Source organism: Rhinoderma darwinii, chromosome 8 (genome assembly GCF_050947455.1).
Source record: "Rhinoderma darwinii isolate aRhiDar2 chromosome 8, aRhiDar2.hap1, whole genome shotgun sequence".
Lineage (NCBI taxonomy): Eukaryota > Metazoa > Chordata > Amphibia > Anura > Rhinodermatidae > Rhinoderma > Rhinoderma darwinii.
In genome coordinates, this window is record NC_134694.1 from 87,245,841 (window position 1) to 87,260,352 (window position 14,512).

The 14,512-nt window shown below is 43.5% G+C and overlaps 1 protein-coding gene across 3 annotated transcripts in view; it reads right to left on the bottom strand.

Moving 5' to 3' along the window:
- Nucleotides 1-14,512, bottom strand: part of MTM1 (myotubularin 1) — a 71,238-nt gene that overhangs the window by 36,035 nt on the left and 20,691 nt on the right. For 2 of the 3 annotated variants that reach the window (XM_075835877.1, XM_075835878.1), the window contains exons 2-6: nucleotides 9,572-9,644; nucleotides 7,178-7,250; nucleotides 5,344-5,438; nucleotides 3,566-3,676; nucleotides 10-111 (exon numbers count right to left, since the gene is read on the bottom strand). In XM_075835877.1, coding sequence (XP_075691992.1) covers nucleotides 10-111; nucleotides 3,566-3,676; nucleotides 5,344-5,438; nucleotides 7,178-7,250; nucleotides 9,572-9,634 — 444 coding nt within the window. In that variant the 5' untranslated portion in view covers nucleotides 9,635-9,644. Of the gene's footprint in view, nucleotides 1-9; nucleotides 112-3,565; nucleotides 3,677-5,343; nucleotides 5,439-7,177; nucleotides 7,252-9,571; nucleotides 9,645-14,512 lie in introns of those variants that run through there. The other variant, XM_075835879.1, reaches the window with a different exon arrangement.

The following is a 14,512-nucleotide window of genomic DNA, read 5'->3' on the forward strand; positions in this document are numbered from 1 at the left end:
GATGCTTACCAGACCGTGTGAAAGAGGAAAAGCATGTTTTGTCAGATCTTCAAATATCTGTTTTCTGCTATGCGATTCCTGTTTCAGAGCAAAGCGCAGGTTTCTCATGTCCTAAATTGCAAAAGAATATAAAATGATCATTGTATCCATCTCATTCACAAAGACTGCATCACAGGAATCAGAACATTTTAGAGTAGAATGCCAGTTGCACACGACCGATGCGCCACTCGGGCCGTTTTTGACGCCATCAGAGTGGCACCCGATAGTCTTCACGGAACTGTTCACTTTAGCGGGTGAATCAGGTCTGTGAAAACGCACCATATTCTCCAATCCGTGGAAAATTAGGACAAGTCCGATCTTTCCACAGATCACTGACGGGACTCGGCCGGGGCACACTGTCGTGTGCATGAGGCTGGCTTGAGATTTTCTATTAAGAAATAAGAAAAACCATGTTCAAACTAAAAATAATGACACTTTACGGCAGCCAGCGACCAGATTTTAGAAACATACATTACTAGATGAATCTTGGTACACATAGTCCTCTGCCGGTCCCATTCTCAGGTCCCCAATCTCCTGCTGTGGTAGTTTAACCACAACTAAACTGTGTGTCCCGGCTGCCATTATCCTCTGGCAGTCCGGTGCGGATCTGGTGCCTCCAGAAGGTGACAATGCTGAATCTAAACAAGACTGCGCAGATCCAACATTATAACTCTGCGACCGCGTCACGAATAACAAAATTGCAGCCTGAGAACACGCCACAGCTTCCAAGTCAGTGTGGCTGAGAGAAAGACTCTCCTAATGAATTATTACAGTGGGAACCGGTTTTTACCAGCGTTTCCCTTTAACAAATAAAAATGCCCACACTTTAATTCGTTTAGTATAGGATCTAATGAATTGAAAGGTATTGACTACTTTTGACAAACCCTTGCTTTATAAATTGCATGTATAGTTAATGGAAAGGTGGACAGGTGACCAGTGAGATAAACACGTCTGCTCTCCACAGGTGACTTCTAAGCTTTGCTTGTGTTCGTAGACAAGAATTTACTAGTGATCCCCCCCCCCCCCCAGTTATCAGCTCACCTCTGACACACAATGGAGACTGGGACAACAAATTTAACAGAAGAAGCAAAGAACGCACACCTGATACAGTTTATAAAAGACTATTCTGCGCAGACAATTAAAGTGTGTTTTGGGGTAATGTCCTATGTGGGGTCTGGCCACTGGCTATAATTGAAGGGGTTCGGGGCCATGGACACAATCTCTTCTTACGAGGCTCCCTTGGGAATAAGGAGATCAAAAAGTGTCCTTCTGCTGGGACATCCAGCGATCGTATGTTATCTATGAGGAAACCTGCCACTAAGTGTTAAAATTTCCCTGCAGCACCGCCACAGGGGAAGTTAAGCATTACACTGTCCACATTCAAATCAATGAGTGGTCTGTGTAAGCAGGACAGGACAGCTCCCTCCAGAGCAGAACACACTTTGTATCCGCTTTCCACTCTGGCCTAAAAATGAGGATCCTGGGCAGAGGACCCCCCCCCCCTATATTAACTCAGAATTACCTAATAGGGTATATGAAAAATGGTTTTCTAAACTGAAGTACCCCTTTAAATAGGTTCTCCACATAAATGTGTTTATGTACTGAAATATGGATGATATGGCAGAAAGAATAAAAAAAAAAAAAACAACAGTCCTTAAGTCCTGCTAAGCCTTTCCCAGTGGCAAATCTGCCTTGTACTTAAGTATGGTGTAAGATTGTTTGCTAGTATTATACTCTCCGATAACACAATTAAAAGTGGTGTGGTTGCCAGGCAGTAATCATTGCAGAGGAGCTAGATTGGCACAGTGCAGTCATTTCCCATCTCAAGTTGCAGTATTAGATTTTTCCCAAAAAATTACATTTAGGTGGAGAGCTTCTTTAAAGAGACACCAACACTTATTATGGAAATATCCATGATACATTATTGTTAGAAAAATTCAGTGTCCCTGATAATTAAAAACAGCATCGTTTCCAGCATATTAACAGACCACAGCATACTCAGGAGTATCGTTCGGCCTTTTACTACATATCTCCACTAAAAGACTATATATGAACACTTGTGTCATTGTGCAGGAGAGATTGCCATCTGCGCTCGGCTATATTTTGAGGGAAACAACTAGCCAGGAAAGAGTACCATCCAAGAGGTCACTAACCTCTATGGAGACCATATGCCCGGCATCCCGAGCGCCTGCTGCACTGGCATTTATGTTTTATCCCTAGGAAATTTCTGCCGAGTTGCTTTCAAGTGTTTCTTGTAAATGTATTCTGTGCAGCAACGCGGAGGAATATGGCAGCACATAAAAAGAAAAAAATACATAATACATAGTCAGCAGGCACTTGGGATATTTGGAGTGTGTACCCCAAAACATTTGCTCTCTATGGAGCCCAATGAAGGGGCTGTCACCACAGAAAGTGCCTTTGAGCCTCATTTACACATTGCAGATTTAGTCGGTATTTTGAAGCCAAAATCAGGAGGGGACGCATAGAAGAGAAGTATAAATTCTACCCCGGTGTTTAGGACCCATTCCTGGTTTTCAGTTCAAAATACGGACACAAAATACTTACCAAAACTGCAATGTGCAAACGGTCTTAAATATGGGCGATCCCACGGTCAGACAGACATTTTCCTGCAGTGGCGGCAGGGAAGAACGGCATCCAAGTAATGCATAGACAGCTCAACTCCGCCAAAGAAAAAGCTGCTGCTCATTAGCATTAGACAAACCCTTTAACCAATGGGTAGCATGCAGTTTGCCTATGTCTCATCAAAGATCACACTATACCGCAAACATACACGCAGGTTAAAGGGGCGTTCCTAGAATCAACATTTATCACCTATTCACAGAATAGGCGATTAGAGTCTTATCAATCACTAGAACGGGGGTCCCGAATTTCCCGTTCCTCCTCACTGCAAGAGCACAGTGTGGTGGACTCTCAATGGAGCGGTGGACGAGCATGCGCGGTGCTGCTACATTCGATGTCTATCATGACCGAGACAGCAGAGTACAGTGCTCGGCCGTTTCCGTCAGTCCCATAGACCTCGAATAGGGCGGCAGGGCATATGCTCGTTCTCCGGTCCATTTGAGCTCTTCGAAACTGCGGTGGGTACAGTGAGCAGGAACGAGGGGGCTCGTGGAACTCCCAAGTGATCAGACATTAAATGTTGATTCTGAGAATACCCCTTTAAGTTGTTGAAAAACACACTGCTGAACCCTAGAATCAACCCTAATATTTGCCCAAAAGGCCAACCTCTTCAGTGAGACTCCAATCCAAAATCAGATTCAAATATAAACCAAGGTAAAGTAGAAGTCAGGTGTCCAGACTTGGTGTTGTCTCAAGTGCATGTGCAAGGGTCAATTTGCAGGGTCACCCCTTTTCGTGGCAGTAGCTTCTCTAAGGGAGAGGAAAGGGATACCGCATGAGGGATAGAATTGTGAAACACACTGGAAACATAAGGACATGGATTACACATTTCACTCCTGCAAGCAGTATCAAACACATACCCACACAGGACGCATGCCGTACTTACTTTGCAGGTTATATCCAGACCATATGAATTTTCTCCTCTGCTAGTGGCACCCCCCATCTTCTCAATTCTGGCAAGAACACCAAGAGGAACTTCAACAACAATTAACTGCTCCTAAGTTAAAAGAAACATTTAAATGCAGATAACTAAAAACTCTGTTTAAACACAGACTTTGTTTTTCGATTAAATTAAATAATCTTGTGTATTTTTAAGTAAAATTGTGTATGACAGCAAGCAGAACTCCTGTATGTATCTGTGTGTGTGTGTATATATATATATATATATATATATATATATATATATATATATATATAGTGATCTCTGGGAACATGTCACTAGATTCATTGGTCTGAAATCTGTGGCTTGTTAAAGTACAAGTGCCATCATGCCCGGATAGTTGGAGAATACTGGGAGTTGTAGCTTCACAAGAGCTGGAGAGCCACGGGTTGCAGGCCACTAGTCTATGGAGAAAAAACGTCCACTATAACAATCTTTGCCCAAGTTCTTTTCCCTTCATAATGGACATGTATAGATCATTGACCAAATTACAAGAATCTTGAATATTTACTACAACAACAGTAATAGAGTGTAAACTATTTTTTAAAACAAAACGGTGACTGAACTAATTTAAAGTCCTGACTAAAATCTTTACCCATTATATCCTATAGCAGTGAGGTCAACATTAGATTGGCGAGACTTCAAAGCCAAAATCAGAAGAACCAAGAAGAGCAGGCGTGGGCCACTTCATTCTTGAAATCATTTGGGAAGCCAGAAATGCCCTTAATATTTTATTGGTAGTGTCCAACCCTTCTCAGGAGAATAAAGTGGCCTCGGTGCACCATATCCATTCAAGTGAATGGGAGCAGAGGTGCAGTAACCCAGCACGGATGCTATAGAGTGGTGGGAGGTATAAAAAACAGCCCCCTAACTGGACAACCCCTTTAAACATTGATGGCCTATCCTAAGCATAGGTCATCAATATTTAAAAAGCGCTCAAAGGTTTACATAGACTAAGTCCTGGAAAAGCCCTTTTAAAAAAAACGTTCGGTAACCGGAGAATTCTCTGTACCATTCCAAAAACCATACTCCGAGTCCAGCCAGGTAAAAATGGTTGATTTATTCTGCATGTCAGCAGAACAAAACCAGACAGACATTCCATGCATCTTATATGCTGGGAGGGCATGATGTGCTGGCGTTTGGTTTGGAATGCAGAGCAGCCCGCTTTAGCTAACACTAGCGGCGTTACAAATAGGCTGTGATTCGGCAAGATACGCCATGCCTGATGACCAGCACATTATCCCTCCACGTATTACACATAGTACTGACACCCCATGTACTATTCACAGCACTGACCCCTATTCATCACATTTATTTATTTTTATTACATTATTACACAGTTCTGACACTTTCATACATACATATTTATTTTTTACCATCCATTCACATCCTAGCGCTTCACTGACACTCATTTATCGCACACCTTTGAGCACTTAGTTCGCCACTCCCCTCAAGACTAGTGGGAGTGGCGATCACTATTTAATGCACACTCCTTCTGCAGCATTCTTTGACCCGTCTGCGTCCTGATGGGAACGGGTTTTCACCCACCCACCTACCTAGTAAGTATGGCCTATTTGGTGGTTTTGATGATATCTATGTCCCATTTTTTCTGTTTGTGTTTTTAGACATTCCATGCAGCCCTGAAGTTGTATTATTGGATTGCATGAAAACTACTTCAAGTACTTTTTTTTCCTCAATAAAACAATCTTAGACAACGAACTTACCGTCTCCTCACCTTTGAAGTACAGTTTAAAGTTTGTGACGTACAGCCTTCCTTTAACTGGAGTATTAAATGGACACATGTAAATAACATCCTTATCTGTCAAAAAGAACATAAAGCACATACATGAGACAAACAATACACATTTTGTTTGCCATCATTTTCAGCTAATTGATCAAATGGAAAACTACCCGAAAACTATTTAACAAAGGCTTTGTTCACATCTGCGTCAGGGCAACCCATGAACGGAATCCAAACTGAAACCATAGGTTTCCATTTGTATTACCATTGATTTCAATGGTGATGGACCCCGTGCCAATGTTTTCCGTTTGTCCCAGTTGTGTACGGGTTCCGTCGTTTTGACGGAATGAATGGCGCAGTCGACTGCGGTATTGATTCCGTCAAGACAACAGAACCCTTACACAACAGTGACAAACGAAAACCATTTGCACCGGATCCGTCACCACTGAAATCAATGGTAATACAAATGGAAGCCTCTGGTTTCCATTTGTTTCAGTTTGGATTCCGTTCATGGGTTCCCCTGATGGAAAGGTCTAACGGAACCCATGAAAGGAGTCCCAACGAAGATGTGAACGAAGCCTAAGGGAACACTTAGCTTTGAGGACTATACTGCAAAATACGAAGCAAAAAAATTTGTAGAGCAGGACCACATTTAATGCAATTGTGATGGATTTCTAGTATCTATTCAAATATATCTTCCATGCATAATGTGCACAATGTGAGAGAACGATCAAATAGGGAACACGCCGTCACACATTTACAAAGCGGTTTATGCCAGTTTTTGTCTTAAGCTGCACCTAAAAACTTGTAAATGGTGACGATTTGTTATGTAGAATAGGTGAAAATGGTGCATTTGGTGTTTTACCACAAATCCCTCCACTACCTCCTTTACTAAGACTGGGGTAGAAAACATCAGTCTTCATAAATATGGACCAATGTTCTCAATTTAAAAATGTGTTTAAAGGGGGAACTTTAGGTTGTATCATAAAAACAAGCCCTGTTCATATACCCTTATGGGACAAATGGACTTCATAGATGGGCGTCCCCCCGCTTGGGACCCTTCTTTGAGCCAGAGCGGGAAGCCAAGCAGCTCCAGCGCACCCGTCTAATCCATCATTGCCCATTCATAAGAAAGGCCAGCAACCGCTGCAGGGTAAATGTAAAGCCAGCTGAAGATTCCCCTTGTTATTACAGCTAATCGCCAGGGATTTCAGAAGTCGGACCCGTCTATCTTTCAAGAAGGAGTGGTCCTGCATGAGACAACCCCTTTAATAGACCAATGCCAACTATAAGAACATTGAATGGCTTTTAAACATACACTCCATCACATTTTTGCCTTTACAAACAAAATCACAGGGATCGTGAGATGAAGACTAGTGGAGCTATAGAATAGTGCGTCCTAAATGTCTCATCCAAGAAGTTCTCTCCTATGTGCAGAATCCATAATCTTGTAGAACAGGAGCTTCTGGGTGAGACATTCAGACACTTCTGCAGCTCCACATTAAAATATTGCACTCCATATTGTCCTTATTAACACAAAAGGAGGACATTTATTAAAACTGGTACAAAGGAAAAAGTGGCGCAGACGTCCATAGCAACCAACAAGATTCCAGATCATTTTTCAAACAACTGCTGCAAACCAACTGGTTGCTATGGACAAATGCTCCACTTTTCCAATAAAATCACTTGGATTTGTCGGCAAGCAGTTACTTTTTAGATGATGTGGAGGGGCCGGGTCTGAGCGCCAGGACGACCCTGTCCACTTTAGGACGATAGACAGAGTAGTATATAATACATGCACCCATGTAGGTCTTCACCTGTTACGAGGGTTTCTCCAGGTAGGAGTGGGACTTCACTGTCGTTCTCTTGGTTTGTGCCATCTCTGGGAGGCTGCAAAAATAAAACTCGTTTTTAAAGGGCATCACGGTTTTGTGATGTATTGCACCAACATGCACATCCTTTACGATTTTGCCCCAAAAAATTAAAATAAGGTGTAACTAGTAAATAAATCATTACAGTCATGGTAAAGGTAGCCGTAACATATCCTATATCAATTGCTAACTGTAAAGGGAAAACATTCCTCAAGCTTAAGGCTTAGATAATTTCCTAGAACGAAAATATATCAGCTCCTATGTCAATGTATAGAATTTTTGTTTCATCCCTTCTCTTGGTTGAACTTGGACATATGTCTTTTTTTAACCGTACTATGTAACTGTGTAATGTTTGAAATACGACTGTGGATGTGGGGATGGGAATATTTCACTAGGCAGTGACTTGTGTTTCTCACATTATAGTACTTGCTAATCTCTGGGTATACATAAAGCATTAATTCTGGTGTTCACTTGCTTGTAATGTAACTATGGAGGCACAGAAATCAGCATACGAGCTGAAAACACAATTGGGAAGTTATTTTTTTCCTTCAACAATATTTGCTAAGTTTCTGCATTTTTTATTATTTCGTTTGCATTGGATCAATAATAATAAAAAACAAAAAATAAAAAACACGTTACAAAGGTTGTGTTCCATTTAAAGAGTAACTGGACTTTCAAAAAACTTTTCATAGGTCATAGACATATCATAAGTTTTGATTAGTGGGGTCCTGGTGCTGAAATGAAGGTGCAGAAGCGCTCGGCTGAGAACCCTGCATCTTTGTCTATGATCGGCGCTCCTTGTTAGACTGAGGATGGCAATACATGGAACATCTATAATCCCATCTTCAGCCTAAGGCCTCATTCACACGGCAGGGTTTCCCGGCCGGGTGCCGGCCGTTCATAAATCGGCCGGCACCCGGCTGCATTAGGAATAATAGACCCCTAATGGGGCTATTCACACGACCGATTTTTTGACGGCCGGAAAATCCGGCCGTCAAAAAATAGGACATGCTCTATCTTTGCCCGGGCACCCGGCCGCCCGGCTCCCATAGAAGTCTATGGGGCCGGGTATTACACGGCCATCACCGGAATGTGTTCCGAGTGATGGCCGGGTTATCCGGAGCTTGCGCTCTATCTCCTCCTCCTCACAGCGCAGAGTGCATGTGAGGAGGAGGAGTTGATGCCATTCTGACGAATGGCATCGCTGTACACTGTGTTGCAGGGCCGGGGTGTACAGCAGGTGGAGGGAGCGCTGCGCTGGCTCCCTTCCCCTGCTTGTTAAAAGCACCCTGGCTCGGCGACACCTTCGATGGCGCCGCTAGTAGCAGCAGCTGTTGCTGCTGCGGCTGCTACTACTGCAGCGACGCCACTATAGCAGAGCAGGGAGGTATCTCCCCGCTCTATGTGCTAGCCGCACTTTAGCTCCTTAAAGGAGCGGAATCCCCGTGTTTTCGGGGATTCCGCTCCTGGACAAAGCGCTTGATGTCTCTGTCCATATCTGGGCAGTGACATCAGGGGAAACTCCTGAAGCGGAATCCCCGAACACATGGATGCATAACTTTATGCAAACCGGCCGGGCAGAATGGCCGATTTTACCGGCCGGCACTCGGGCTCGGGAACGACCCGGTCGTGTGAATCCCGCCTTATGAGGAGAGTCTATAACAGGGTGCTCAGCCGAGTGCTTCTGCACCTTCATTTCAGTGAGAGAGAATGAGCGGCCGCCTCTCAATTGATTCTCTGACTAGATGCGGGGGACAGCGCCGCCTCACCAGACGGGACAGGGGACATTGACATAGGTGGGTGTCCATGAGCTGGGACCCGCAGCGATCAGACAAACATCTTAGATGGGAATAACCCTTTAAGATCAATGCCAATGAAGTCACCACACCTTGACAGAAGCGGTTATTTTATTCTAGGCTATGCGCTCCATAAATTTGCATACATTTTTTGTATCAAGGGTTCCAAATATATATTTTTTTAACATATTAACATAGGACTCTGGTCTGACTCCTGCGGCGTGCACCCTAAAGCTTGTTACGTTTACATATATCCTCCCACTGTGCTGCTTTGGATTATATTATAATATATAGATCAATGGTGAGCGGACCTACATTTTTTATTCATTGCATAACAACTTGACACCCAACAAACGAAATATTGTAATTTAAGCACCCCACAGCTACCAAGTATAATAATCCTCCACCATACAACATAAAGTCATGGCGGTTATATATTAGGTTGTGTGTGACCCTTGTACTGGACGCAGGTTACTTTGGCCATGGTTGAATTTCCTCAAGAGAACGAAAGATGTCTGGTTGTAAACATTAACTGCAGACTTACCCTTCTTATTGAGGCATTTTCCAAGGAGTTTGAATTGAACCTTGTTACGGAGGAGGAGGCCATGATGAGGAACCTTTATAAGAAAAAAAAAATATATATATATATATAAACACAGTCAGACATTGTGCACAAGACCGTTGTTTGCAGATGGAGATTTTCTAGAGTTGCCGATGACAGTCCGGTATTACTTGTGTATGAGGGGGTATTACTTTCAAGCACTACAGCTGCTTAACACCTCTGTCTGAAACAGATTTCGCTTCACACTATACATGCCTGGTGTGAATGGAGCTGTATACGTGTCAGTGTCTGACTAGAGCGCAGTATCAGCTACTCATACTATAACAATGGAGCGATGAATCCTGGATCCTATTACATCATCCTAGTAAGCGCTGTTAAGCACCAGACCCTGCTGACAACAAACTGCACCATAAACGTGGAAGACCAGATCTCCTCTCAATACAGAGGATTCTTTATATATCCAACATCAAGTGTAATGTGATAAGGAGCGCTTCAGCCCGAGAGGTCACTGGTCACTATGCACTTGTTGACATTGGCATAAATAATGTTCTGTATGGAGCGGTGCCGTTGTCTTCCACAGTTATCGGATGATACTTCAGGACTTTGTATCTAAGCTTTCCGTCAGAACGGGACCCTGAACAGACACAAACGGAAACCGGTGGATTCCATTTCCATCACCATTTATTTCAATGGTGACGGATCCGGTGCCCATGGTTTCCATTTGTCTCTCTTGTGCACCGGATCCGTCGTTTTGCCAAAAGCAATAGCATACTCGACTACGCTAGTGCTTCCAGCAAAACGACAGGTCCGGTGCACAACAGAGACAAACGGAAACCATGGGCACCGGATCCGTCACCATTGAAATCAATGGTGATGGAAACGGAAACCTCCGTTCTGACAGAAAGCTCTGACAGAATGTCAGAACGGGACCCCAACGCAGATGTGAACGAAGCCGAAGGTATCCAGAATAGCCAAATCCAGCTCCTTCCTCTTCATTGGTCAGCATACGGGTATGTTCACACCTGTGTCAGGTCTTTCCGTTGTTCTGCCCTGTCAGAGGATCAGAAATGGGGAAAAAAATGGAAGCAAAGGTTTTGTTCCACCACAGACACGACCGGCGGCTGATGGAACCTTGTGACTTTAATGGGTTCTGTCAGCTTTCCATAGGGGTGTCCGCAATGTAGGCGCCTAACGGATCTCCTCAACGCAGATTTGAACAAGGCCTAAACTGTAGTCACAAAATTAAAACAAATACATAGTCCGTTTAGGATGAAGTGTCAAAGAAGGAATACTCCCAAATCCAATAGAGTAAAATATGCAAAAACTGCCTTAGGCCAGGATCACACACAGTTTTGATGCAGTTTTTGGCTCAGTCTTTTTTAGCCAAACACAGGAATGGACAAAAAAGAAAGGAGATGCTTTAGGCCCCATGCACAAGACCGTAGAATTCATCCGTAATTACCTACCCATTCATTTCTATTGCCCACGGACACCTTCCTGTACATTTACGGGAAGGTGTCCGTGCTGTAGAAAGGCTCCGCAAAAGATAGGACAATGACAAACGCGGGTGGCTGTCCACGGCCGGCCATGCCTTTAATAACGAACTGTGATTACGGGCACGGTCGTGTGCATAGGGCCTAGTTATTTTCTTTATGCCTTTTCTTCCTTTTTTAATATACTTCTGGCTTTGGCCCAAAAAAACAACAACCAAAAACGGCAAAAAAACGGTGTGCGAGATCCTGACTTTAGGGAACGAAGATATATGTCCATTCAGAGTGGACAAGTGGACCGGCGCGATATAGAGGCGTGGGCGAGCGGGCCGGCGCGCAATAGAGGCGTGGGGCGCGCAATAGAGGCGTGGGGCGCGCAATAGAGGCGTGGGGCGCGCAATAGAGGCGTGGGGCGCACAGCCCACCACCTACACACCAAACAATGTCATGATCCTCGATGCCATGAAGCAAGGAATCGGTCGCTACTGCTATAATTGGCAAGCTTGAGGTTTGTAATACGAGGACATTTTTTCCACCTTTCTTGCAATGCAAAACAAGATTTGAACATGGCAAAGCATCTCATGTCTCAATCAACAATCCACAAAATCTTTCTGACAGTGTCACAAGTATGATGCCAAATACTAGGATTTTCCGTAAAATAGAAAAATACAACTAAACTAAAACGCTGCAGGCCAATTATGGAACACAGTTTATCATTCTAGACAGAGTACAAATAGATATAATTCGATTTCAAGACTCTTGCAGAGTAGGGAAAACAAATTTAAGATTCAAAAATTCCCTATGGCAATTGATAACAGCGAGGCAATGGAGCAGAACAGGCTAACAACAAAAACAATAGGGGAAGGGGGCTCGGAGAGAACAGGCTGGTGTCTGCGAGTCCTAGTACATTCACGTGCCATTCTGTAAGTGACCAGCAAACACATCCATAGACATGAACTACCTGCTCATCGTAACATTGTATGTGCTGCATTTCTCAGAACCCGCCGTACACAAAAACACATTATCACAATTCAACATAATTGGCCAGAAAATGGACAGAACAAAAACACATTAGTGAGCCGCTATAAACACCTCGTTTTCAAGCAAAAATCTAAATAAGCAAACAATTTACTAAAAGGGAGTTGTAAGAAAAAAAATTCTGCGTTTTTCCTGAAACAGCGCCACTCCCTTCCACCTGCTGTATCTGGTATCGCAGCCTCATTGACATGTTGGTGTTGTACAGAAGTACAAGCTATTTTGTAGCACGCTCTTTTCTGCAATGTATTTGTTCAGTATTTCCTAGAAGATTTCACCATTGCCACTACAAAAAATGAAATCCACAGGCAAATCCGCATCAAAAACTTTGCATGTTCCACGTGCAGATATTATTATGGATTTGCTTCCCGTTACACAGATGTGTCTGACAGATCCGGGTCCTAAATCTGGTACCCGCACCTATCTCACAAATAGGGGTCCCTGATCCACTACATCCAGGGTTTCCAGAACTTCTATGGGAGCTACGATAACAGTGTAGGAGAGCAAAATCGGATATTTCTGGTCACCTCTCAACGGTTTGTCGGGGTACTCCAATGCGGGAGATCGGTTTGGCTCCAAGATGTTTATGGCATATCTTGTGGATGCCATTAATGTCCGAGATGGGAATACTACTCTCATGTACCTCTGTGTGCCAATGATTTTATACAAAGGCACGCAAAAGTGGTTTCTCATGGATTCTGTGAAAACAAAGTAATTGTGGCAGGCAGCATTGCTCGTCGTAATAAAGAGGAATTTGGTACCTATTGGAGGCATCAGTAATAACGGCCCACAGAAAGCCTTCAGCTCCATAGGCACTCTGTATAGCAACGCATAGTATTCACAAACACAGCATTGTGGTGTGCAGGAGGCTAAATGGTACGAACTAATCCCAATATGAATAATGTCTCTCACTCTATACCTTGCTGCTCGCCTTTGAGCCAGCTCCACTACGTCAAGGCTGAGGTCTCACACTGTGTACGCACCACAGACAAGGTGGGTCCGAAACTGCGCCAATCTACATGTCTTAATATGTGGTATTGACTTTAGGTAAGTGCACTTTCATTGTTAATTGGTACTGCTGTTTAGCTGCCAACTGCACCAATATCGATATCAGTGTGGTTTCTGCCACAACACGTGCAAATCTCACCCACGGTGTGTCCGCAGTGTGAGAACCGAATACTGTCCTCTTCTGTATTACTTAAGAGTTTAGTATATGGATATTACCATTGTAGCAAAATGTCAGCTGTGAAGAATTTCACCTTAGTCACACAAGAGTCTCCCATTTGCATTTGAAAAACACCCCATGAATGTCCATGTGGCATCGATGTGTCACCAGTTTTTCTCCTCTGCAAGCACTTCCCGATTAAACTTATTTTTCTGCCTTTCTTTAGCAACGGATCCGTGAAAAACAGACAGAACGCAAATATTGTCCGTGTGCTGTCCGGTTATTTTCACGCACCCATAGACTTTAAAGGGACGAGCACGGTACGCAAAAACGGACCAGAACAGGACATGCTCTGACTTTCGGGGACAAGACAGACGCACCATGAAAGAAAACCAAAAAAAACTGATGTATGAAGTCCCACCAAATGCATTGGTCAGTGAGCAGTCCATGGTTAGTACAGACAGGACACGGACGAGAAACGTGTGTGTGTGCGCGCGTGTGTGCGCGCGCGTGTGTGAGCGCGTGTGGTGTGAATAAGGCTTTACGGTTCTTACAATTTGCAGCCTGAATGTTGAGATTCAACGGCAACAAGTGGAGATATTGAAAAATGATAAAAAAATTGAAATATACAAGTCTATTAGAAAAGTGCAGAACTTTATTACATATTGATTACGATGTATTCACACAAAACCCCTTTAATTCCTCAACCCATAGCAGGCGTTTAGCAGAATAATCCTCGTATAAAACACGACTCCATTTGGAAAAAGATAAAACACATTTGAGCTGCCGGGTCGCAGTTTAAGAAACACAGTGAGCGGATTCACTCAGGTGAAAATAGTAAGGGATTGTTGAAATAAAATATCATCCAGTTGCTGAGCGACCACAACACAACAGTCATTTCCATGAATCAAAGAATCAATAGCACAAAGATGCGGGGAGCTGGAAGAAGAAGAAGATCATTTTATGTCTTCCCTTATAAAGCGTTGTAGCCGGAGCGCAGTCTTCACACAAAGGATTAGGAATACTAATGTGAGGGCGTGCTCGGATACTAAAAGCCACACATACAAACAGGACATTTTAGATTTTAGGTCTATTAGTATTTTATCGCCTGTGGCAATTTCTTTTAACTAAGGAATTCTAGAAAATAGCAACAAGGAATGTAAATTATACCAAGCGCTGAATATGCCAAGTACCAACCGGAGAAAGGGGTTCCTTCCAGCAATACGGCACTGG